Source organism: Garra rufa, chromosome 7 (genome assembly GCF_049309525.1).
Source record: "Garra rufa chromosome 7, GarRuf1.0, whole genome shotgun sequence".
NCBI lineage: Eukaryota > Metazoa > Chordata > Actinopteri > Cypriniformes > Cyprinidae > Garra > Garra rufa.
Window position 1 is genome coordinate 9,684,154 of NC_133367.1, and position 25,325 is coordinate 9,709,478.

At 41.8% G+C, this 25,325-nt stretch overlaps 3 protein-coding genes across 4 annotated transcripts; 2 read left to right on the top strand and 1 right to left on the bottom strand.

Moving 5' to 3' along the window:
• Positions 1 to 21: 21 nt before the first annotated feature.
• med20 (mediator complex subunit 20) lies at positions 22 to 6,306 on the top strand. Its single transcript, XM_073844702.1, has 4 exons — positions 22 to 47; positions 2,204 to 2,349; positions 2,426 to 2,679; positions 5,913 to 6,306. Exons 1-4 carry the CDS (start codon positions 34 to 36, stop codon positions 6,135 to 6,137), a joined length of 639 nt encoding a protein of 212 aa, XP_073700803.1. The 5' UTR covers positions 22 to 33; the 3' UTR covers positions 6,138 to 6,306.
• Positions 6,307 to 9,166: 2,860 nt separating this feature from the next.
• On the top strand, positions 9,167 to 17,131 carry usp49 (ubiquitin specific peptidase 49). Its single transcript, XM_073844077.1, has 7 exons — positions 9,167 to 9,531; positions 9,811 to 9,894; positions 9,976 to 11,429; positions 12,742 to 12,946; positions 13,018 to 13,126; positions 14,614 to 14,819; positions 16,432 to 17,131. The coding sequence occupies exons 3-7, from the start codon at positions 10,035 to 10,037 to the stop codon at positions 16,533 to 16,535; spliced, it is 2,019 nt and encodes a 672-aa protein (XP_073700178.1). The 5' UTR covers positions 9,167 to 9,531; positions 9,811 to 9,894; positions 9,976 to 10,034; the 3' UTR covers positions 16,536 to 17,131.
• Positions 17,132 to 19,536: 2,405 nt separating this feature from the next.
• On the bottom strand, positions 19,537 to 23,769 carry tmcc2 (transmembrane and coiled-coil domain family 2). 2 transcript variants are annotated; one of them, XM_073844076.1, is made up of 5 exons: positions 23,484 to 23,769; positions 22,309 to 22,671; positions 21,646 to 22,235; positions 20,805 to 20,940; positions 19,537 to 20,512 (listed from the first exon to the last, which is right to left on the bottom strand). In XM_073844076.1, the coding sequence occupies exons 1-5, from the start codon at positions 23,484 to 23,486 to the stop codon at positions 20,213 to 20,215; spliced, it is 1,392 nt and encodes a 463-aa protein (XP_073700177.1). In that variant the 5' UTR covers positions 23,487 to 23,769; the 3' UTR covers positions 19,537 to 20,212. The 2 variants fall into 2 exon arrangements, with proteins under 2 accessions (XP_073700177.1, XP_073700176.1); XM_073844075.1 differs by lacking the exon at positions 23,484 to 23,769 and having other exon boundaries at positions 22,309 to 22,677.
• Positions 23,770 to 25,325: the final 1,556 nt, after the last annotated feature.

Genomic DNA, 25,325 nt, shown 5'->3' on the forward strand with positions numbered 1-25,325 from the left:
AGTAAATACCTTTCGCGGAAGTTTACGGAAGAAATGGGTGTAACGTGGTGAGAAAAACATTTGTGTTTATATTATAGTGTAGTAAATATGTTTTTGTTCGTTTTGTGTGTTTCGGTGCTTGTAAATTATTCTACTAATATATTGTGTAGGTTGAATGCACTGAGAGACTGGAAAGAAACAAAAGTTCTGAAGGCATCTGTCAGAAATGGTTTTTGTTTATATTTAAGTTGTTTTATTAAACATATTGAGATTATTGGATTATTATTTATTACATATATTTATTATTACTATATCTTTGTCATCGTTTTTTAAATTTACTAGCAATTTCAGAGTGAAAATGACCATTCTTTTCGGTATATATGTGTATATATAACCAATAAACTGATGTAAATGCATTTAAATTATTAACGTTAAAAATACTAAAATAATAATCAAATAGATTTATTTTAATAGCACATTACAGAAATGAAGCAAAATGCATAAATTACAATCTTCTTCTGTGAACATTTAATTTGGCAAGTAATATAATATTTAACTACAGTGAGTTTGTTCATAGTTTTAAACAAAAAAAATATACATGTAGCATAACATATAAGCCTTAAGCTTTTTGTAAAAGCCTATTTCAGCCACTGAATAATTGCGACTTCTCACAATCGCGAGGTACAAACTCTTGTTTGTAAGAAGGTATTACCTCATGTTTGCACAAAACAAGCCTGAATTGCTAAGGTATAAACTTACATGTGCAAAACCAGTCCAAATTGTGAGGTATAACCTCGTGTTTTTGTGAAACAAGACTGAATTTTGAGGTATGATCTCATTTTTGCATGAAAAAAAATGTATAAATTGTGAGGTTTTACCTCGCATTTGTGTAAAAACAAAAAACAAAATGTGAGGTATGACTTCGTTTTTGTGCGAAAGAGGTCTGATTTGCCAGGCATAACCTCATATTTGAACGAAAAAAGTCTGCATTGCAAAGTATAAACTCGCATTTGCGCAAAAAAAAGTCAGAATAGCAAAATATAAACTCACATTTGCGAGAAACAAGTCCGAATCTCGAGGTCTTGCGGGGTATAACCTCGCATTTGCACAAAAAAGTCAGAATTGCAAGTTATAAACTCGTGTTTGCACGACACAAGTCAGTATTGCAAAGTATTTCCTCGCATTTGTGCCAAACAAAGTCCAATTTGAGGTATGATCTCCTTTTTGCATGAAAAAAAGTCCAAATTGTGAGGTATTACTTCGCTTTTTAACAAAACAAGTCTGAATTGTGAGGTATAACCTTCCGTTTGTGTAAAATAAAAAATCCTAAATGTGAGGTATGACCTCGTTTTTGTGCGAAAGAGGTCCAAACTGTAAGGAATAACCTTGCATTTGCACAAAACAAGCCTGAATTGCGAGGTATAACCTCGAGTTTGTGTGAAACAAGTCTGAATTGGGAGGCATGACCTTGGGTTTACACAAAAAAGGTCAGAATTGCAAGTTATAAACTCGCGTTTGCCTGACACAAGTCAGTATTGCGAGGTATAACCTCGCGTTTGTGCAAAAAAATAAAAAAAAAAGTCTGAACTGTGAGATATAACCTGACATTTGTGAGAAACGAGTTGGAATTGTAAAGTATAAACTCGCGTTTGCATGAAACAAGTCCAGTTTGCGAGGTATAACCTCACATTTGCACAAAAAAGGTCAGAATTGTGAGGTATAAAAGTATAAACTCGCATTTGCGCAAAATAAGTCTTGCGAGAATAATAAAAGATAATAAAAAAGGTCTGTCTTGCGGGGTATAACCTCGCATTTGCACAAAAAAAGGGTATAAACTCACGTTTGCGAGAAACAAGTCGGAATTGCGTAGTATAAACTCGCGTTTCCGTAAAACAAGTTCGGATCCCGAGGTATAACTTCGCATTTGCGTGAAACAAGTCTGATTTGTGAGGTATAACCTCGCTTTTGCACAAAAATCTGAGAATAAAAGGCAGAATTGTCAGATTATTTAATCATTCAGTCATTTTAAATCCAACTTTATTTGCTTTATTGCAAGAAACAATTATGCAAATGTAGATTACATAAGTCACATTATGACAAAAACAACATAAACTTATATAAATCTGGCAGGTATCATGATAACATGAGACGCTAGCGTGTTTGTTGACCGTGTGTGTGTGTGTGTGTGTGTGTGTGTGTGTGTGTGTGTGTGTGTGTGTGTTAGCGTGTGCCAGGTGCCGGTGGCGGAGAGCAAGAGCGTGCAGCAGACGGTTGATATGCTGCATAAGAAGCTGGAGCAGCTGGGAGCCATTAAACAGGGAAACTTCTGGGTGGACTGTGAGACGTACCACGCCACGGGAAACGCCACCGGTGAGCGCCATGCACCGCGGTATGTAACCGTTTGAAATCCAGATCGCAGCTGCCGCACTTTCTCCGTGTGTTGCAGGTCAGCCGACGAAGCTGCTGTACGTGATGCACAACTCAGAGACGCCGCTGAGCTGCATGGCTCTGTTCGAGGGCGGCCCTGGTCTCACCGCTGATGCTAACTTTGACGTTCTGATGGTCAAACTCAAGAGTCACTTCCAGAACGCCAAAGGACATAAAGTGGAGACTCGCGGCACGCGCTACAGATACTGCGACTTCCTGGTGAAGATCGGCACCGTCGCCATGAGCTCCAGCGCCAGAGGCATTTCAGTAGAGGTTTGAGTGTCTTCATTTTTTTGTTAATACCTTTCTCAGTAATTTATTTATGTTTACAAAACTGTAGGAACAACTAAAACAATTTGCACGTTTCACGAATCATTTGATCTGAACTGTGTGAAATGATGATTCGTGAATCGTTATTCAGATCGGAACTTTTTGCGAATCTTTTCTGGATTTTTTTTATTAAACTGTAGAAAAGAAACCATTAACGCAATACAGTCATTTAAAAAAAAGGAAATAAAAAGTATACATCCCTTAAGAAAATGAACTGTGGTTTTATTATAGTAAAAGTGTAGTAACACATGTTTTTTTTGTTGTAAAAGCATAAAGAAAAGAGGTTTAGAGACAGATTTTTGTTAATATGTGAAATTTAGCTGGCAGGAAACTCAAATCGAGTGCGAGTCAAGTCCGAGTCCAAAATGGGTCGAGTTCGAGTCTTTAACCATTCGGGTCCGAGTCGAGTCCTAATCTTTAACCATTCGAGTTGAGTACAAAATGGGGTGAGTCCGAGTCTTTAACCATTCGAGTCCAAAATGGGACGAGTCTGAGTCTTAAACCATTTGAGTCCGAGTCGATTCCGAGTCTTTAACCATTTGAGTCCGAGTCGAGTCCAAGTCTAAAATGGGGCGAGTCCGAGTCTTTAACCATTCGAGTCCAAAATGGGGCGAGTCTGAGTCTTTAACCATTCGAGCCCGAGTCGAGTCTGAGTCTTAAACCATTTGAGTCCGAGTCGATTCCGAGTCTTTAACCATTTGAGTCCAAAATGGGACGAGTCTGAGTCTTTAACCATTTGAGTCCGAGTCGAGTCCAAGTCTAAAATGGGGCGAGTCCGAGTCTTTAACCATTCGAGTCCAAAATGGGGCGAGTCTGAGTCTTTAACCATTCGAGCCCGAGTCGAGTCTGAGTCTTAAACCATTTGAGTCCGAGTCGATTCCGAGTCTTTAACCATTTGAGTCCAAAATGGGGCGAGTCCGAGTCTTTAACCATTCGAGCCCGAGTCGAGTCTGAGTCTTAAACCATTTGAGTCCGAGTCGATTCAGAGTCTTTAACCATTTGAGTCCAAAATGGGGCGAGTCTGAGTCTTTAACCATTCGAGCCCGAGTCGAGTCTGAGTCTTAAACCATTTGAGTCCGAGTCGATTCAGAGTCTTTAACCATTTGAGTCCAAAATGGGGCGAGTCTGAGTCTTTAACCATTCGAGCCCGAGTCGATTCCGAGTCTCTAACCATTTGAGTCCGAATCGAGTCCAAGTCTAAAATGGGGCGAGTCCAAAATGGGGCGAGTCCGAGTCTTTAACCATTCGAGTCCAAAATGGGGCGAGTCTGAGTCTTTAACCATTCGAGTCTGAGTCTTAAACCATTTGAGTCCGAGTCGATTCCAAGTCTTTAACCATTTGAGTCCGAGTCGAGTCCAAGTCCAAAATGGGGCGAGTCCGAGTCTTTAACCATTCGAGTCCAAAATGGGGCGAGTCTGAGTCTTTAACCATTCGAGCCCGAGTCGAGTATGAGTCTTAAACCATTTGAGTCCGAGTCGAGTCCAAGTCTAAAATGGGGCGAGTCCGAGTCTTTAACCATTCGAGTCCAAAATGGGGCGAGTCCGAGTCTTTAACCATTCGAGTCCAAAATGGGGCGAGTCTGAGTCTTTAACCATTCGAGCCCGAGTCGAGTCTGAGTCTTAAACCATTTGAGTCCGAGTCGAGTCCAAGTCTAAAATGGGGCGAGTCCGAGTCGAGTCCAAAATGGGGTGAGTCTGAGTCTTTAACCATTCAGAGTCCGAGTACCCCAACTCTACTATATTCTTTTTCGAGTAGTCAAACAATCCAAAGAAAACATCTTTAAAACATCGAATGAAAGATCGAATGAGCATGAATAATAGGGGTGTGCCAAAAAATCGATTCACAGAAAAATCTAGATTCTCATTTGCAACGATTCAGAATCGATCTGAAATGTCCAAGAATCGATTTAATAAATAAATAAAATCATCTGGCTTTTCGCCTTCATTTTTGTAACTAGCCTATACTGACGTCACCACGCAGCCGGTTTTTGAACGTAAGCGTGCGCGGCAAATCACTAAAACAAAGAGGAAGCAAATATGGATGAAAAGGAAGATCCAATCAGCCCCGTCTTCACTTAAAGCTAAAGTTTGGCGGCATTTCGGTTTTTACCGAATGCCTGGAAGCACTGCGCTGGACATGACACACACGTGCAAAACGAAGACCAAGTACTTCGGCAGCACAACATATGCGCGTGCTCATATTACTAGGCATCACCCGGAGCTCAGCGACACGGAGCGGAGTCAGCCGCCAGCCGCAGACCATCGCACAGTGCAGTGCTTCACGAAACTCCCTGCCAACTCCGAGAGAGCAAAAAAAATAACTCGATCTATCGCTTGCTTTTCATTTTGAAAGAAGCACTTTATTTTCATAACTTGTTATTTTTTAAGTTACTGAATCTGACTGAGAAATATTATTAAAATTTTAAAATGATTAAAATTAAATTATTATTAAAATTTAAATATATTGTTTTTTTTGTCTTCTCCGGTTGTTTTCTACATGATATTTTTGGTAAACTGCAACTTTCCTGGGAAATGCATCTATTTTCAACCATTTTGTATTATGAAGAAGCACTTTATTTTTGTTCCAACTTATTTTATAGCTAGCTACTAATGAGTAGCAATTGAGAACCATACAATATTTTTGATAAAAGGCACTTCCCTGAGAATTTAACTTAATAAATGTGAAAAAGCCACTTTAATGTCTCCGTTTGTCATTCTGTATAGCAAAGCAGATGAGAGTAGATCATGATCAGAAACCCGATTAGAAATCATTATGAATAAAATCGAATCGTTTTGAATCGAAAATCTTTTTGAATCGAAAATCGATTTTGAATCGAATCGTGGCCTCAAGAATCGGTATCGAATTGAATCGTGAGATGGTAAAAGATTCCCACCCCTAATGAATAAATCTGGTCAAAACATCTCTGTGTGGTTCTTTGGCAAACAAGTGAATGATTCTTCCACAGAAGAGACAAAAACAGCAACTTACTTCAAATGTTTGACTCACATTATAATCACGTCCATAAGCTTTTTGGGGAAATTTGAATGAATCTGTTGTTTGATCTCTTCATATTTAAGAAGAGAACTGTAGTCTTAGTGAACGAGACTCTTCGTCTCTTCTGATTAATCTGAAATGAACCATGTTCAGAGACAGTGATGGTGTTGATGTGTCTACAGGTGGAGTACTGCGCCTGCGTGATTCCCGGAGACTGCTGGAACCTCATGAAGGAGTTCATGCAGAGTTTCCTGGGCTCAAACACACCCGAGCTGCCGGCCGTGTTCACCAATAAAGCCGAGGGTCTGTACGCGCCGGTGGACTGCATGGACACCATGAGCCAGTACCTGGAGCTCTTCAGCAAAGTGCGCAAGCAGCAGGTGCTGCCCAGCAGCGGTGTACGCTGAGAGCTGAACGCGAGAAGTCTCTGAGAGAACTTTATATTTGCCACAAGAACATTTCATATCTGACTGACTGTACTGTACAACATAAAGCATCCATTCCTGCCTAAATGCTACTTCAGTTGTGGCTCTGGATGCTTGTTTTTTGAGTTTACACTAGTGTTTGTGAAATAAACTTTTTATTTTGACTTGGAATTGTTTTGTCGAGAGAAACTCTTCGAGTTTAAGTATGCATTGTTTTTCATAGAACACTGCATTTGCATTTAACAAATGCGGAACAGATGAAGCAACAGATGATTGGCTAGAAAAGACCAGTTCATTTGAATATGCATGAGCAGAACACAATGTGGATGAATGCCGAGCCACCAGCAATACATGCAAGCTTAAATTAGCATGAGCCCAATCACAGCAAGGCATTAACCATCTCCATTTTGCTTAAAACCACAAGATTTCAGGCACACGGCAAGACGCCACTGGGTCATTCCGTGTCAAATCAACCAAATATCACAATACTTTTCCTTGAGAAAGATAGACATGTATAGTGATGAAAGCCAAAATATTAAAAGTCATGGATGAATATTTACTGAGTAATGCACGATTTTGTAGAGGGGGGTCAAAATGGCAATTTTCACCTGAGGATCAGAGTCAAGTTACAGGGGGGTAAAAATGACTTTAGAAAGATGGCAGTGTCATAATATCATTTTTACATAGAGATTGGTAGTTATATTAGTAATATCTGCTGACATTAGCAATCTTTGTTGCATTGTGTGCCAATGGTGACCATTCAAAAATGGAGAAACAGCACTTTTGTTATGTTTTTCTCTCAAGTTTGCATGCCTGTAACTCAAGCAGTATTAAAGATATCTTAATGCCCGTTTAGCTATTGGGTCTTAAACAACTTTCACTCTGGCATGTTTATTTTTAGTGGCCTATGAGATTCGGTTCCAGAGATATTGGAATTTCAATATGGCTTCAGGAGAATATGGTTAAAATGTACACATTTTCAATGGTTGAAAAACCAAATGTGAAAACTATGTTTGAAAAACTATGTTACTTCTTTTGCTTTAAAGTGGAATGTCTGAAGAACAAATAATGTTGAAACTAGAGATGTATCTTGTTTCTTTCCATCTATCAAGACATATGCATTGAACATACTAGTCTGAGTGCCATGAATATTCTTTTTCCAAAGTTTGAGTGCCTATAACTCAATAAGTATTAAAGGTATTGCAATTTTAGATTATAGTTAATAAACAGTTCTTTTGGAATCTTCTTTTTCAAGGCCCTACATTATTCAGTCCTAGAGATATGAGGATCTTAATGAGGCTCCATGTCCAGATTGTTAAAATGTTACCCATTTTCGGTGGTTGAAAACCAAATGTTGGTCACATTGTATATAGCTGATACTGATTTTATTTAAAGAAATGGGTAGGACAATAAATTTGAAGCTGTACTGAGATCTCAATATCTTTGGGATTAAACCATACAGGGCCTTAAAAATGAAGATTCCAAAAGAAAAAAAGTATTCTTGGAACCAGAATCTAAAATCATATTAAGATCTCTAACAGGTATGTTCTATGCAACTGTTTTGATAGAGGGAAACAATACCAATTTCAACATTATTTCTTCTTTAGACATTGTTCTTTAAATAAACTCAGTACCGGCTGTACACAAAGTGACCAGCATTTGGTTTTCGACTAATGAAAATGGTCGAATATACAACAATCTGGACATGGAGCCTCATTGACATCACCATATCTCTAGGACTGAATGATGTAGGGCCTTGAAAATGCATATTCCAAAAGTAAAGGTTATTAACAACTAGAATCTAAAATCATATTTTGATACATTTAATCCTTCTTCAGTTATGGCACGCAAACTTTGGAAAAAGAATATTTATGGCACTCAGACTGGTGTGTTCAATAGAGTTGTCTTGACAGAAAGAAACAAGACACATCTCTAGTTTTAACATTATTTGTTCATCAGACATTCCTCTTTGAAACAAAATAAGCATCTTTTTTTTTTTTTTTGCAAACTGACCCACATTTGGTTTTTGACCTACAATTTACTCCTGGAGCCATATTGAAATTCCAATATCTCTGGAACCGAATCTCATACGCCATTCAAAATCTAGATGCCAAACGGAAAGTTCGGTAAGACTCAATATCTAAAAGGGCATTAAGCTATCTTTAATAGTTCTTGAGTTACAGGCATGCAAACTTTGGAGAAAAACTTGTAAAAAGTGCAGTTTCCTCATTTTTGAATGGTCACCATTGGGACATAATGCAACAAAGATTGTTAAAGTCAACATATTTTACTAATAGAGCTACCAATCTCTGTGTAAAAAAATATGATATTAATGCTGATATCTTTTTAAAGTAATTTTTACCCCCATGTAACTTGACACTGAATCTCAGGTAAAAATTGCCATTTTGACCTCCCCCTGCAAAATAGTGCATTACTCAGTAAATATTCATCCAAGGCTTTTAGTATTTTGGCTTTCATCACTATACATGTCTATTTTTCCTCAGAAAAAAAAAAAAAAAAAAACATTAGCAAAATCATAAAAATGGCAGAGCACAGCATTCACAACGTGCGATATTACAGTAAAACGTAAATCTAAATTCAACTAAGAATTACCCAAGTGCTTGAATAAAAGTCTAGAACACAGTTGCAAAGCATGCTGGGTAAGCATACTGTACGCTACTTCAGCACAAACTGCAAAGTACATACTTCAGCCTTTGTTTACACTCGTTTTTTCTTTTCCACTCTTGGGAGACCATATAATCAGTGTTCATTTTATATGCACCATCTTAAATGTAAATTAAATAAATAAATAAATCATGGACAAGGTTAATCTGTTCATCTGACCCCGCCTCTGGAGCTTTAAAACCTGACGGACGCCTCCACAACCGATGAGAGACCGGCTCCGCTGCGCTACCGACCGCCGTCTCGACCAATCAGAGCGCGGTCGTCATGCGATTGATCGCTTCTCGGCCAATCGGAGCGAAGTGACGCAGGCGCTGGGCGGGTTCGGTTGAGCCGAAAATGGTGACAGCTCGCGCGTGCGGATGATGGCGGTAAATAACACCCGAAAGCGAGTGTAAAAAAAAAACACGCAAATATTTTCCGTCTTTTAACTCGTCAAACGCATTCCACCGGGTGTTTCGTGGAGGACTCGAGCCGAGGCGCCGTTTGAGAGCCGATCGGCGGCTTTGCGGCGTGAGTTTATTCTGTGGCTGCGGCTCTTGCTGGTTTTTGTTCAGCGGGTTTAAAGTAACACATCTCTCGCGCCGGTATAAACACGCACGCAAACACACCGATCGAGCGCCGGTACTGGAAGCTCCCGGATCCGCGGCTGCCGCGGATTCCGCGTGTCTCCCGGCGGAGCGTCTTTTGTTCTGTGAGTAGCGCTAGCGGGTTAGCACACACACACACACACACTGCACACACACAAACATTCAAACAACAGAGACAGACACACACACTCATACCAGAACACACACACACACTGCATTGTGTGGCAAACACTCAAATACTAATATAAAACAGACACAAACACAACTGCTCATCATATAATGCATTAAAAACACACCACAGAAGCCAGATTAGTACCATTTAACAGCACTGATTTGTTTTGTATGTTGAGGTTTTGTAAATAATGCCTGTTTTCAATCCACAGTTTTCATCGTGCATCATGAATTCTTTTCAACTCTACAGCGGCAGGACGCGTCCGCTCAGATGCTGAACCTCGCCGTTTCTCGCAGTGAGTAATATCGCTTGCGTGAAATAGTAACGTATGTCACATAACGATTGTAAACGTAATCTTATCTTATTTTGTTCCTAGGATGAGTGCGGTCATGGCGTGTGGTTCCTGACTACGAGTGCTCATGCGTGTTGAGAGACATGGATCGCTGTAAGCATGTGGTGCGGTTCCGTCTGGGCCACGGCCACTCCATCCTCAACCCGCAGATGTGGCGCTGCGTGGACTGCGGCACCACGGAGTCCGTGTGGGCTTGCCTGAAGTGCACTCACGTGGCGTGCGGCCGCTACATGGAAGAACACTCGCTGAGTCATTACCAGCAGACGCAGCACACGCTAGCCATGGACGTACGCGAGCTGGACGTCTTCTGCTTTGCGTGCGGCGACTACGTGTTGAACGATAACGTCGAGGGCGACCTGAAGCTCCTGCGGGGGGCGCTATCTACCGTGCGCAGCCCCGGCCGGCGCTCCCTGCGGTCGGCGGCGTCCGACGGCGGAGTTAGAGTGTGCGAAGTTGCACGGGATGGGTCGCGTCCCGCCATGCAGACGGCGTTGTGGCACCGGCGGAAAACTCTCCTGCAAGGCGCCTTGCGCCACTGGAGAAGCCGGCAGCAGGAAGAACAGCGGAAGCGTGAGGAGAAACAGGAGCAGGAGCGAGAGGAGAAGCGACGACAGCGCAGGGAGGTCAAGAAGCGGCTCATGGGAGAACTAGCCAACGTGCCGCCGCGGAAAAGCGCGAGGCTGCTCACCCAGGCTCCACGTACGACACTCGCACTTATTCCTCGGAAGTTCCGAGACCCTCCGGAGCGACTGCCTTCGGGTCCCAAACAGTCCTTGCTGACGCTGTCCAACAAGCCTCTTGCGCGTGCGCGCAAACCCCTTCGCAACGCAGGGCGTTTGCACCGCTATCATGCTTCGCAGTCTTCACGGCGCAGGAAACTCGCGCCTGGCGTCACGGGACTGCGCAACCTTGGGAACACGTGTTACATGAACTCCATTCTCCAAGTGCTGAGTCACTTGCAGAAGTTCAGGGAGTGTTTCCTCACACTGGACCTGTGCGAGACCGAGGAGCTGCTCGCCAAGACCAACCACTCGCAGGGAGCCCTCACCGCGCTGGGCCGCATGGGGAGGGCGAGCGGTAATGGCGGCGGCAGTGCCGCCTTCAGCAAGCAGAACGTCCCGCCCAGCCTGAGCTCGGCGGAACTGGTGCAACCGAAAGAGCCACGCTCCTCGGCTCGGCATCAGATGTCGTTGTGTCACGAGCTGCACACGCTCTTCAGGGTCATGTGGTCGGGACGCTGGTCGCTGGTGTCTCCGTTTGCCATGCTGCACTCTGTGTGGAACCTGATTCCGGCGTTTCGCGGATACGACCAGCAGGACGCACAAGAGTTCTTGTGCGAGCTCCTGGACAAGGTCCAGCAGGAACTGGAGTCGGACGGACCCAGGAAACACTTCCTGATTCCCATCACGCAGCGGAAACTGTCCAAGCAAGTCCTCAAAGTGCTCAACACTATCTTCCACGGACAGCTGCTCAGTCAGGTGACGTGCAGCTCATTTTGCCCAGTGGTTCCCAACTTTGTTAGAGGACCATGGTTGGAAACCGTTGGTTTAGATCAGGGGTTTTCAAACCTGTTGGTGGAGGCACCACTGCCCTGCACATTTTGTATGTCTCCCTCGTCTAACACACCTGAAATCAACTTATCAGCTCATTAGTAGAGACTCCAGGACCTAAATTGAGTTTCCCTTATCAGAAACATACAAAATGTGTAAGGAAGGGGTTCCTCCAGAAAAGATGGGTCTAAACCAGGGGTGTCTAAACTTGGTCCTGAAGGGCCGGTGTCTTGCAGAGTTTAGGTCCAGCCCTAACTAGTCTCGCGTAGCCAGACCTTCAGACTGACGGCTGAAGGTCTGGCATTCATGGCAGCTTTAATTGGCCAAGGCCCGCCCATAAGGCCGTTTGACCGACATGTCAAACAACCAATCACAGTTAATTTCGTTCAGCGTCACGTTTCGGGGTGTAGAAATGCCCCCACAACAACAGACTGGCATGCAACAAGTCAGTCATTGAAATAAACAGCATTGAAAGTTAACGAAGAAGAGGGAGAACAAGCAGTAAGTCAGTTATTTGTTCGTGAACGACGCAAATGTGTAACAACAATGTCGTCTGCATAAGCACCTTTTAGCAAAACGCCGAGTAAATCAGTCTGCGCTTTGCTTCCTGGCGGACCGAAAATAAACGCGACACTCGCGTGTTCCGGAAATCTGATCAAATTCAACCAATCAGATGACGACTTCGACATTCCTGAAGTGTTTTTCAGTTAAGTGTACCATATGCCAGTGGTTCTCAATCCTGGTCCTGGGGGACCCCTGCTCTGCACATTTTGCATGTCTCCCTTATTTAACACACCTGATTGAGATCTTCAGCTCATTAGTAGAGATCCATGAACTGAACTAACGAGCTGAAGATCTCAATCAGGTGTGTTAAATAAGAGAGACATGCAAAATGTGCAGAGCAGGGGTCCCCCAGGACCAGGATTGAGAACCACTGGCATATGCATCAGACGTTTAGCCAACGTTCCGTGGGCGTGGCGTCTGAGGCTGAGACTAAGCCCTAACTAAACACACCTGAAGCAGCTAATCAAGCTCTTACTAGGCATACTAGAAACTTCCATTCAGGTGTGTTGAGGCAAGTTGGAGCTAATCTCTGGAGGACACCAGCCCTCCAGGACTGAGTTTGGGCACCCCTGGTTTAGGCGTTTTGTCTAGAATTGATTGAATATATACATTTAGGGCTGGGTAGTTTGTCGGACTTTGACCGCAATGATCAAATGTTTCTAAACTGAATTTGCAGGTAACGTGTCTCTCCTGCAAGCGCAAGTCGAACACAGTGGAGCCTTTCTGGGATTTGTCTCTGGAGTTCCCAGAGAGGTACCACCGCATGGAGAAGCCCAGCGCCGCAGCGTGCCAACGGAGCTGCTCGCTCTCAGAGATGCTCGCCAAGTTCACAGAGACGGAGGCTTTGGAGGGCTGCATTTACGCCTGCAACTTCTGCAACAGTAAGTTGCGCCTTTCTTACAGACCTCATGAAGTTAACACGTTTATCTAAAATGTCTGTTCCCGTTTTCAGGAAAGCGGCGTAAATCGTCCCACAAGCCGCTGTCTCTTTCAGAGGCCTGTAAGCAGTTACTCATCTGCCGTTTACCTCAAGTGCTGCGGCTACACCTCAAACGCTTCCGGTCAGTCAGATCACCTTCCTTTGTTTGTTAGTTGGAACCAGAGTTTAGCTTCAAACACACCTGAACCAGCTAATTATTGTCTTCAGACTAGAAACTTGTTAAAGATAAACTTTGCAGGACATTGGTCCTGGAGGTCTGGGCCCGTATTCACAAAACATTTTATCTTAGCACTAAGAGTTTTTAGCTAAGAGTTTTCTCCTAAAACCTATTCCCAAAGCTGCTGAGACCAACTTTTACTAAGGAATAAAGAGAAGTCTTAAGCTAAGAGTAAGGGGTGGAGTTGACCTCGTTTCCATGGATGACGTCAGAATGCTACTTAAATATGCACACTGTGATTGGCTGATAGAGGAGGGGTCTCTGTCAGAGATTTATTCATAAAATATTGTAGAGGGCCATATTATGTTGCCATATTCAAATAAAGATGTTGCCACTAATGTCATTTAGTGTCAATAATTAAACAAGTACATGTTCAGCTAATTGTCAGCCTCTTTCATGTGTGCTTCTCATAAACAATTTAGATATGCATATTATCAACATTTTAATTGACCGACTAGAATAATCATGGCTGATAGTATGACATGCAAACATAAAAGAAATCCAAACTGGACTCAAGAACATCTTACCCAACCTGTTAATGAAAAAACAAGGGTGTAATCAATGGAAATTGAGTATGGATAACCTCCAAAACCAAAAAAAAGACAAGTGGATAAAGAAAGGTGTGCCAATAAATGCAACATGTGCCTAAAATGTTTACATCCAAGGCAGATAGCGGCAACAGCCATTTTAGCCCTGCAAAAAAAAAAGGGAAACAATTACAAAAATTTGACAAGTTTTTACTGGTTAAAATAGAAATTCCATTGGTTTTAATGGTAACTGTAATGGTGCCTGTGTTAATCTCTACTGATAATTGATCACCTTCTAATGGTGACTTGGTAAAACCACTAAATTCTGATGGAATATGCCTAAAAAAAACAGTACAGGAAACGATTTATTGATGATTTTAATGGTTAAAAGTTGATGGTTTGTAATATTTGTAATGGTATTTGTAGTGGAAACAATTAGAATTTCTTTGGTGTCTTTTTTTTTTAGGAGAGAGGATATTCCTAGTTTGTGATTTGGTCTTAGTAACTTAGGAGTCCTCTTCACTACTCCTAATGTTTAAAAAATTTAGGAACTAGTTTTAACGCTAAAATTCTTTGTGAAATACTCTTAGAACAAAATGTAGGAGTCCTACATTTAGGATTGGCGTGCCCATTATTTTTAAGATTTTCTCCTAAATCAGCAAGTTATGAGTTACTTTTAGCCTTAAGATGTTTTGTGAATACGTACCCTGGTGTCCTGCAGAGTTTAGCTCTAACTTCTCAACTTGAAGTTTCTAGCAAGCCTAGCAAGAGCTTAATTAGCTGGTTCAGGTGAGTCTAATCAGAGTTGGAGCTAAACTGAGTTTGGCCACCCCAATGTTAACGATTTTGCCCGTGCGCTTCCAGATGGTCCGGTCGGAACCACAGGGAGAAGATCGGCGTCCACGTGGCTTTTGATCAGGTCCTGAATATACAACCATACTGCTGCACGGACGCCGCTCCGATGCCGCAGAGAGAAGCCTACACCTATGACCTATCTGCTGTAGTGATGCATCATGGAAAAGGCTTTGGCTCAGGGCACTACACGGCCTACTGTTATAACACTGAAGGAGGTGAGTCAGGGTTCCCGATTGGCGCGCCAGAGACCGGTTTCACGTGGAGCGCTCACAATTGGTGCGAACGCAAGCCTTGGTTTAAGCAAGCTTTAAAGGATAGCCATTGCCAAAATGCAACCTGGGCTGTTTTTTTACTGTAAACGAGACAAACTTATATCTAAAAGCATAATTACGACAAACGAGCCTTTTTGAGATTGACCGTGATTTCGTTTTGTGGTCAATGGTCGGTGAATGGGAGTACTAGGGGCATAACTTTGAGCGCATCAAAATCGATATTTTTCCAACACTAAGAAGGCTCGACACACCATGAAACTTTGCTCTAAGTATGGCCTGGGTCTCTACACATGAACTCCAGCATTGAGAACATTGTTTGTGTACACAGAGTTTACTAAAAAGAAAGGTTTTGAACAACTCACTTTCACTGTTTGGGTTTCCGCTCGTGGTCGTCTTGCCAGTCAAGAAGTGTCCATCTCCGAATGCGAGGATGGATAGCTCCTAAAGCATATTTCCATATAAATGCGCGGCTAATTCGTTGTTTTTTTGCAAGTGAAAAACAATATGTGACCCTGGACCACAAAACCAGTCATAAGGTTAAATTTTACAAAACTGAGATATATACATCATATGAAAGCATATGATGCATAAGCTTTCTATTGATGTATGGTTTGTTAGGATAGGACAATATTTGTCCGAGATACATCTATTTGAAAATCTGGAATCTAAGGGTGCAAAAAAATCAAAATACTGAGAAAATCACTTTTAAAGTTGTCCAAATTAGGATCTTAACAATGCATATTACTAATCAAAAATTACATTTTGATAGGTTTACAGTAGGAATTTTACAAAAAATCGTAATGTTACATGATCTTTACTTAATTTCCTAATGATTTTTGACATAAAAGAAAAATCAATAATTTTGACCCATACTATGTATTTTTAGCTATTGCTACAAATATACCCCAGCGACTTAAGACTGGTTTTGTGCTCCAGGGTCACATATTAACCTTCTAGTTGTAAAAAGAGCCTCATACAAGCCTAATATTTCGTCCTATGGAGTCCATTCATTCGCATTCGGAGATGGACACCTCTTGACTGGCAAGACGCCCGCGAGCGGAAACCGTAACAGTGAAAGCCTTTCTTTTTAGTAAACTCTGTGTACACAATGTTCTCAATGTTCGAGTTCATGTGTAGAGACCCAGGCGATACTTCCAGCAAAGTTTCATGGTGTGTCGAGTCTTCTTAGTGTTGGAAAAATATAGATTTTGATGCGCTCAAAGTTATGCCCCTAGCACTCCCATTCACCGGCCATTGACCACAAAACGAAATCATGGTCAAACTCAAAAACGGCTCGTTTGTCGTAATTATGCTTTTAGATATAAGTTTGTCTCGTTTACAGTACAAAAAACAGCCCAGGTTGCATTTTGGCAATAGTTATCCTTTAAATCTCTTGCGACGCATTTGAAATGGACAAATGCAAGTTTTACTTGGAGCATGTTTTGGGTGTAGAAGCAACACTTTCCAATGTTTACTACAGCTACAAAGTACTATAGATTGTTTTATTGGCGTATGGTTGTGCAAGGTTGCTACAGTAACTGTGTTTGCGGTGCAGGTTTCTGGGTTCACTGTAACGACTCGGAGATGAACGTGTGCAGTGTGGAGGAGGTGTGCAGCACTCAGGCCTACATCCTGTTCTACACGCAGCGCTCCTCTTAGACCCGTCTGTCTCTGTATCTCAGTCTCTCGCTCTCTTCTCTCTCTCTGTCTCTCATTGGAGGTCTGTTCCTGACATCAGCAGTGAGACTCAGAGATTGATCGGTCTCTGCTGGCACAGTCACACTTTACCCAGGGCATTCAGGACCAAACTACACTCACCTGCAGGGTCCAGAACAGCAGGGACACACACACCGATCGGCCCGAGTACCGACGTCCCTCCGCTGTCGGGGAGAGAGACAGATGGGACGCTCATCCTGGAGAGAAACGCGACAGCAATATGATCATCACACGCTCTTAATCAGGAATTCTTCACCTTTGATACTGCGACTGTTTTCTACTCTCTTTCTATTCGGGACGAAATTCAGGAAAACAGAGAAAGCCTCTTCATTTACGTCAGTGGTAAATGACTGAACAATCTTATGACGCTGAATGTCTAGTTGTATGTGTGTGTGTGTTTGTTTGTTTGTGTGTGGAAGGGCGTGACTGCTGACCTCTGACCCTTGACCTTTGTCCTGTATCGTGAGAGCACCTGTTATCGACTTTATTGATCTTGTGGGATCTTCCTGATGATAGTGAATAAAAAACAAAATCATGAAGTCCTGAGTTACTCTCTGCTTTGTATTTGATGCACATCAGGTTTTTGACATCTAAAACCATTGAAAATGTTTCTATTTTGTTTGTAATTATACATGCACAATAATAGGCACATAGTAAGCATATATATGTGACCCTGGACCACAAAACCAGTTATAACGGTCTTTTGTTTAAATTGAGATTTATTCATCATCTGAGAGCAGAAGAAATACACTTTACATTGATGTATGATAAACTCAATTGCGTTTTTTTTTTTAGGATAGGACAATATTTGGCTGAGATACAACCATTTAAAAAAATCTAAAATCTGAGGGTGAAAAAAAAAAAATGAGAGAAAATCGCCTTTAATGTTGTCCAAATGAAGTTCTTAAGCAATGCATATTACTAACCAAAAACTATGTTTTGATATTTACGGTAGGAAATTTACTAAATATCTTCATGGAACATTATTATCTTAATATCCTAATGATTTTTTTGAAAATAATAATAATAATAATTTTGACCCATACAGTGCATTTTTAATTATTTCTACAAATATTCCAATGCTAGTTAAGACTGTTTTTCTGGTCCAGGGTCACATAAAGAGTATTTCTACATTTAAAAACACTCATTTGTCACTTTAAAAGACTATTTTAACTTATTTTATCAACTTCTGTATATACACATTTATATTTTATATTATTATTACACCTAATTAATAATATTAAACACTTAATCAAGAAAAAAACATGAAAATTTGTTTTAACCCGTGTTGGGGAAAGTTACTCTTAAAAGTAATGCATTACAATATTAAGTTACTCCCTAAAAAAAGTAACTAATTACTTTACTTTTTATGGGAAGTAATGGGTAACGTAACTTTTGCGTTACTTTCTGGGCAGGGCTTGCTTGCTTTTAACATAAAACGTTCCATTTTTGGCAAATGTAAAAGCCTCAGGCTTGGAGAGAAAAGTAAATTGACTCCTCAGCAATAAAAAAAAGGAAAACAAATTTTAGATTATTTTGAGTAATTTTTGCTTATTAGTATGAATGAATTGGATCATCAAAGGTCGGCAGCAAAGATATCGGTTAATAAAATGTGATTAAATACATAAAGGATATATGTATTATTTAACATTTAATTATTGCAGATTTGCATTGAATTTCACTGTTTTTATTCATTGAGGAACACTGTATCTGTTTTTTTAGTGAGTGAGATGAAGTAACGCATGTTCACAATTATTCTAGAACTAAAGTAACATTTTACAATTTCTCTCAAGATGGGGACAGGAGAGCTTTTAATTAATAAATGGAGAGAAAAAGTAATTCAGATATTTTCTAGTCAATTAAAAAGTAATGCGTTACTTTACTAGTTACTTGGAAAAAGTAATATTGTTATGTAACTTGCGTTACTTGTAATGCGTTACCCCCAACACTGGTTTTAACTAAATGTTACGTTCAGTGAGAACTGTGTAAACATGTTAATAAATAATTTAAATATAGTCAATATATCATAAATAGTCAAGCTTAACTACCCACAGACAATTATAATGACACAAGTCACTGTAAAAGTTGTTGAAACATTGAAATGGGTTGTAATTTAAAATAATTCAAGTAATACCAATTACTTCACAAACACTCAGAAATCCGTCAGAATTAAGATTAATATCCTCAGCATTTGTCAAATCCAGTGATTACTCAACGAAAGTGTTGAGAAAATTTGTTCAAACTAGTTTGTTCCTTGGTTAAATTACTTTTAAACCAACCAGTCAAATAGAAACTTACCGTTATGAAATCTCGCGCCACTTTGGGATTTAAATTCCCTCAGGCGGTGAGCCAACGGTGCGTGGACACGACGACTATATGTACGATTTATCCATTAAGGTAAGTCTAAAACAAGACTAAATGTCCAAATGATCGATGTATAAACAATATCAAAACCCTTATCTTAGCCTACAGCGTGTGATATTAGCTATTCTGTCCTCGTTTCGCTTTTCCGAGCGCAGTTTGTCAGATCGATCTTATTTGCATAATGTTAATTAAAAGAACCTGCTTCTCATCAGAAAGATAATAAAGTGTGTAGAACCCTCATCTGACCGCTAGGTGGCGCCCTTGAACCGTTTTAACATGTCGATCCTGCAGTGAACCGAGCAGATTTATTCTATACCGATAGAGCAGTCACAAACTCCCAATCATTAACCTGCTTAAGTGAAAAGTAGCCATAAACGTAACATGCCGTGTTATGTTATAAGTTGTAGATCATTATATCTCATTTTGAGCCGGAAGCAGGTTCGTGTGACTGTAATCCATCCTGGGATTAATGAATTTGATCTGGATTAAAATCAGCATCTGGATTACAGCAGCAGATTGTGGCGCCAATGCAAAAATATGTTTGCCAAAATTAAAATACAAATGAAAACAAAACATAGCCTTTATTTGCAAATCTGTTTATTAAGAATACAGTAGTGCTGTGATTTAGCAAACGGGTAGAAACATGAGAAATATGATCATGCTAACAGTGAGTCTCACACTAGAACTGTGTTTACAAAAATGTTGTGATGACAGATGTAGTATTGATTCTTGTCTACTGACATTACGCTTCTGCCTTTATCACTCACTTAACAATACACAAAGTAAAATGACAATGACGTGGTTTAATTCTCCTCCGTAATGAGATACTTCATATATAACAGACACTGAGTTCCACAGAGACGAAACAAACTAAAACGCAACACATTTGAGACAGTTTTGGTGTCAGCATGAAAGGGTTCCCTCAGTCATGAAGATGTTTGGATACGAAATGTGTTGGTATTAAAGCCATGCATCAGCAGAAGACCATCCTCCAGACTTATTTCTTTTTACGTCCTTTTAACATTCATTAGTTAAAGCAAAAAGGAGCTCAGTGGTCTAAAAAAAGGAAAGAAACTCATTCAGAAGGAAAAGACAGGGAATGTAGAGCCATGTAGACCATCTTCAGGCTGCGCATCTCCTCACCGAAGCCACGGATTAATCTTTTTTATACATCCTTCAAGTTCTCACCCACTTCTGGTACGATGGGAGGGATGCGTCACAGTTAGAGTTCTGAACGTGTATTTTGTTCATGTTCTTCAACTGGGCAGAACATAGAGCTCAAGCCAATCCCAGTGTTTCCACAGTGTGACCAAGAAGAGCGCGAGGGCGAGGGTGGTGCCGACCCGGGTGCGCGTCTTCATGAGGGGCGTGATGAAGTTGGCCATGGTGGAGACAAACACCAGCAGGACCGCCATCAGGGCCAGGATGACATTGATGAGTTTTCCCAGCAGAGCTCTGGCATTGGCGTTCTCCACGCCCTCCAGCTGCACCACCTGCTGCTGTTGCTGCTGCAACTCCAGTTTGGTAATGCGCGTGAGACAGGACTCAACTGCTTCCTGCATGAATATAGATACACACTTGGGTTGTAACACTCAGGGCTTTCTCTAGAGTGCCCAAAGTCATCAGAATTCAGGACTGTCAAACCCTGCTCTTGGAGGGCTGATATCTTGCAGAGTTAAGCTCCAATATTCTCCAACACACTTGCATGAAAGTTCTGGCACAGGTCAAGGTCCAGGTCCAGGTGTTTTTTAATTAATGTTGAAGCTAAACTCAACAGGAGAAGATTTGGACACCCCTACTTTTCAGGTTTGGGAATATTTGCACGCTATTTAAGTTATTGTTGCTCACCTGGATGTCCCGCGCTCTCTCATATGACTGGTACGCCACCTTCTCCTCCATGCTAGCCAGCTCCTGCTTCAGATTGCTCATCTCGTTCTGATGGAGTTCTGTCAAGTCATTAAGTTGCTCCTCCAGACGCTCGTATCTGGAGGAAAGAGAGAAGATACAAGTTGGTCCTCACCATGGAATACAAGATCCAGATCCTCACACCTTACCACAGGTTTCTGTCCTGGAGGGCCGGTGTCCTGCAGAGTTTAGCTCCGACCCCAATTAGACACACCTGAACCAGCTAATCAAGCTCTTACTAGGCACGCTAGAAACACTAGATGTGTTAAGGCAAGTTGGAGCTAAACTCTGCAGGACACCGGCCCTCCAGGACCGAGTTTGGCAGATAAATTTGGCAGGACGTTGTTTCACCAGGACCATGTTAACCAGGGGTGGCCAGACTCGGCCCTGGAGGGCCAACATCCTGCGAAGTTGATCTCCAACTAGTTTCGAGTCTGAAGACCATGATTAGCTGTTTCAGGTGTTTCTAATTGGGGTCGGAGCTAAACTCTGCAGGACGACGGCCCTCCAGGACTCGAGTTTGGGCACCACTGGTTAACATGGTCCTGAAGGGCCAACGTCCTGCAAAGTTCATCTCCAGCCAGTTTCTAGTTTGAAGACCATGATTAGCTGGTTCAGGTGTTTCTAACTGGGGTTGGAGCTATAAACTCTGCAGGACGCCAGCCCTCCAGGACTTAGTTTGGGCACCCCTGCCCTAAACCTACCCATCTCCACCTCCTGGATCTTGTGTACTGCAGTGGAGGGCTACTGGAAGATACACCTGCTGTAGGTCTTGTGGTCTTACCTGTATCGCTCCTCCTGCAAGCACTGGGTCATGTAGCTGTAGTCGCTTTGCAGCTGTGCCTTCATGTCCTCGATGACGTCCTCCATATGCACCTGACTGACTTTGATCTCCTGAAGGCCTTCCAGCAGCGCATCCCAAGAGGAAGACGACGAGTGGTGGTGATGATGGTGGTGATGATGCCCGTCCAGTCTTGGACTGCCCATGGCCGCTCCCGCCCCGCCGGAGTTGCTACCAGCCGCTGAACCAGACGTCGCACTGGAGCACTCATCATCGCTGCCGTATTTGGGGCTGGAGACCAATGTAGCGCTGCCGCTTAGAGCTCTAGGCGTCTCTTCCGTGTGCCCATCTTCTAGAGTGTCCTTCATGTGGGCAATGTTGTCGGCGCTGCCGAACTTGTTGCGGATGAGACTGGCAAACTCTCTGGGTTTCGAGACGACGGCGGTGTGCGTGAGTGCCGAGACTCCACCCTTGACACCTTCCACCACACCTCCTCCGAAACCGCTGATTCCTGCTCGCATGTTAGCGCCCACGTCCTTCAGACCCTGCTGCATATCCCTCAAGACATCTTTGGGCTGCCGCGCAGGACCATTCTGCAAAACAAAGAATATACATCACTACTCTGGAAAAGTTTGGATGGAATGCACAACACATGCATGTGATTACCTGCTCAATCTCTTTGAGTTTCTTGTGATAGTGCTCGAGCTTCTTGTGCAAGTGTGCAATGCTCTGCGCAGACTTCTGGTTCTTCTTCTCAAACACATGTTTGATTCGCGACGCCTGCTGCTTGTCCGCATTATGGGCCAGCTTGAGATACTCAGCCACGTTATCATCACGTGCTTCCTGCTCCACGCGGATCTGCTCGGTGATCTTCAGGATCTTCTGCTGCAGGTGCTCCAGCGCCACCCGTGTTCGTTGGACCTCGCCGCCCGCCCCGTCCGACCCTGCCTCCACGCTGATGTTCCCGTCCGACCCGCCATGGCTTACGGTGGGCGGCAGACTGAGAGTGGACACTTCGCTTTTATCCAGCTGCATGCACACAACGAAACTCAACGAGTTGCACTGTCATAGTAACATCTGCTATGAGACCAGAGGCTAATTTTAACACCTCCGTCATATGCGCGGGCAGCTGCACGAGTGAGTGGCCACGTCTGTTTACAAATACTCAAACGTTCAGAGAGAGTCACGGCGTGACCCACTTTCGTGCTGAGAATACCTCTACGTACACAGCATCCCAGCACATTAAGGCATGAAATCTGCAGAATAGGATAGTAACTTCATCTGAAATGAATAATTCCTAAACGCAACGTCACAATTTACATCCAAAACACACTGGATGAATGAACGTCACATGCATACACGACAGCGTATGTAAACAAATAAACATGCATCACAGCAGGGCTTCTCAAGAGGTTACTGCAGGCCGTGCATCTTTGCTTCTTTGCATGCACGCTAGAATGCGTGTTTCTCTGACATGGGGTTTAGAGGCGCACACTCAGCAGGGCTCCTCCAAAGGTTAGCGCAGTTTTTTTGCGCATGTGGATCTGAGTCATGTTACCTGCCGAGAGCATGCGCGTGTGTGCGGTCTACAGGCCGCTGATGGACGCATTTAGAAAGTAGGTTGGAGCTGAGCGGTAGGGCCGAACATACACACACACACACACACACACGCATGCAGTGCAAATGAGGGATGTGTGTCAGATGACAGTGGGTGAGTTAAACACACAAGAAGAAATCTGCAGCACGTGAGACAGAGAGAGACAGACGGGTGATGATGGATAGATAGATGGATGGATGGATGGTACAACACAGGAGCAGAAGATTAATTTGCGATAAGTTACCATGGTCTTCAGTCCAGGGCGTGCAGCTTGACTGCAGAGACGTGTAAGAGGGCCATATCCCTCCTGTCTCTCTCTCTCTCTCTCTCTGTCTGTGTGTGTTCACCCCTCCCCCTTCTCTCTATCTGTCTATCCCTCGCTCCAGTCTGTCATGGCTCACGCTAGAGTCAAAATCGGCCGCGGTTTGCCGTCTCTCATCTTTGTCTCGCCCGTATCTCACGTTTCTTTTCTCGTCTCTTCGGCCGTGTGTTCGTCTGAGTGTTTCGACGCGGCTGCGGAGCAGATGAGCGGAGGGGGAGGGGAGCTCAGCGGAGCATGCGTCACACACACACTGCAGCGTTTACATACACACACACACATGCTCTCAGTGTCTCTCTATGTGTGTGTGTGTGCATGTGGTTGTTTTCATTGTGTGTTCTTGAGAGGACAATTGGGGCATGCTTAGGATTGTGCATGTGTGTTTTCACACATTTTTAAGGGATGTTCATGCTTGTGTGTTTGTGTGTGTGTGGTGGAAGAGGGGACAGGACATTTCCCAAACAGACAGGAGGGGCTGATGGGAAAAGGAGGGGCTGACGTCAGTCTCATAGCAACTCGCTTCATAACAACTGGGTCACTATGTTGAAGAACAGCACCTGCTACACATATAAACATGAGCTACACGCTACACACGTGTGATGTGCATCTTATTTAAGTGAATATATCAGGTTAAGGTTGATTCGTTACTCTGTGTGCATCTGTCCACCTCCTTTACAACTGACATCACCCATGCAATGTTAACGTTAAAAATGCTGCCTAATAGTTGAATATCGATTTAGTCATTCTTTGCTAAATCTAGCTAATAGTTAACACAGTAATTTAATGCAAATTATTATATTGCAATAAAAAAGTGTTTACTTCACAGATTCATTGACATCACATGATGGAAGTTAAATGCAATTTCTTAGCACCGTATCTGAAACCTAGACACAAAAGTATCCAACTAACGAAAATAAGTTCTAAAAACGCTTTACTAACGTTGTCATTGTGTTATGAAGATTCGGTTTTTGAATGCTGTTGTCTGATTGAAATAAAATAAAATACTAGATTAAAACTTACTAACGTTTGAGTTGAAGTACTAAAATTACTAAAACTAACAGTGAAATAAACTTAAAAAATAAATAGAAATACTTAAACTGCAAAAAATTACAAGGGCATTCATTTAAAACCGTGAAAGGTTAACAATAATGCAAATTTAAAATAAACTTAAAATTTTTACAATTAAATCTCAAATAACAAATATTAGATAAAAACACAAATTTTAAAAACATATACTTAAAAAACTTAACCAAATGTTGCTTCGACAACTAAATTAAAATATTTGAGTTGACATACTAAATTGACGAAAACTAACACTGCAATAAACTTAAAAATAAACAAATACTCAAACTAAAAATGACAAAGGCATTCATTTAAAACCGTGAAAGGTTAACAATAATGCAAATTTAAAATAAACTTAAAATTTTTACAATTAAATCTCAAATAACAAATATTAGATAAAAACACATAAAATTAAAAAACATATACTTAAAAAACATAACCAAATGTTGCTTCGACAACTAAATTAAATATATTTGAGTTGACAAACTAAATTGACGAAAACACTGCAATAAACTTAAAAATAAACCAAAATACTCAAAAACTACTAAAAATGACAAAGGCATTCATTTAAGTTTTAGTAATTTAGCTAAATTAATAGCCAAATTAGCAGTGTTTTAAAATTAAAATAAAACTGAAAATGCAAATTTTAAATTAACTTAAAATCTTTTAAATTAAATCTGAAATAACAAATATTAGATGAAAAAC